Below are 1,143 nucleotides of genomic sequence, written 5' to 3'. Positions count from 1 at the left end.
CCGCTCAGCGCGGGGCTCAGACGGGCCGCAGGAGCGGAACGGAGGTGACCACGGGGTGGGAGTAATAAACGGGGTGGGGAAGGTGAGCAGAGGCTGCGGGCCGGGACCGCCGCCTCCCGCCGCGCTGCTCTCCGCGCCCGAGTTCTCGTGGTAGAGGATGGGGACGCGCACGATGCGCTGCGCGGCCGCGTGGCTGAGGTTGGCCGCCTCCAGCTCGGCCGCCAGCTGCCGCTTCCACTTGTTGCGGCGGTTCTGGAACCAGATCTTCACCTGGGTCTCTGTGAGGTGCAGCGAAGCGGCCAGGCCGGCCCGCTCCGAGCTGCTCAGGTAGCGCTTCATGTCGAAGGTGGACTCGAGCTGGAAGACCTGGCTGCGGCTGAACACCGTGCGCGTCTTCTTCTTGCGGCACGGCTTCTTCTCGGGGCTCTCCTCCCGTTTCTTCCAGTCCTCCGCGCCGCCCTCCTTCTTCCCCTCCTCCGAATCGCTCTCCTCCAGCACGATCTCGGCGGGGCTTTTGGGGTCCCGCTCCTTCTGTTCCGCGTCCCCCCCCTGGAGCAGCGGCTCCGGGGAGTCCCTGTCGGTTCCCGACGCGGGAGACGAGTCCCGCAGGAGGGATTTCTCCGCGGCTGAACGGGGACAGAGGGACACAAAGAGACACCTTCAGCCCCGAGCTGCCCCCCGACGGGCCGCCGCCGCCCGCCCGCGGTGCCACCCCCGTCCCGTCGGGGATGGAGAGATGGAGGGAACGGATAGGAGGACGGAGGGACGGATGGGAAGGAAGGAGGGACGGAGGGTCGGAGGGTCGGAGGGAGCGGTACCTTCGGTGCGGGGCAGGTGGGCTCCGGCCGGCGTCAGCGCGTAGGGGTACCACCAGGTCTGGGCTCGCTCCAGGCAGTGCGCGCTCAGAGCGAAGCGCGGAGCCGGGATCTCGAAGCGGGGAAAGGAGAGATCTCCCACCTGAGAGAGGGCGAAGCCGGAGCCGTCCGCTTTGCCCGAAGGGGCGAACAGAGCCCTCGGCTGCTTGGGGGCCGCTTTGGGGGGGTCTCCGTTGAGCAGGTTCTTGATGTAGAAGGATTCCTTGGGAGGGGGCGGCGGCGGCGGGGCGCTGGGCGGCTCCTGCCCGGTCTCCGGCATCCTCCGCTG

General features: G+C 69.7%; 1 protein-coding gene across 1 annotated transcript; it reads right to left on the bottom strand.

The window, feature by feature from the left end:
* Positions 1-15: 15 nt before the first annotated feature.
* On the bottom strand, positions 16-1,135 carry HMX3 (H6 family homeobox 3). The gene is given in 3 exon segments (XM_010714867.2): positions 16-81; positions 84-626; positions 819-1,135. Coding segments are annotated over 3 exon segments (924 nt in total). The 5' UTR covers position 1,135; the 3' UTR covers position 16.
* Between the last annotated feature and the right edge of the window lie 8 nt (positions 1,136-1,143).

Source organism: Meleagris gallopavo, chromosome 8, assembly GCF_000146605.3.
Source record: "Meleagris gallopavo isolate NT-WF06-2002-E0010 breed Aviagen turkey brand Nicholas breeding stock chromosome 8, Turkey_5.1, whole genome shotgun sequence".
NCBI classification, from domain to species: Eukaryota; Metazoa; Chordata; class Aves; order Galliformes; family Phasianidae; genus Meleagris; species Meleagris gallopavo.
This window is presented reverse-complemented; position numbering and strand designations above follow the sequence as displayed.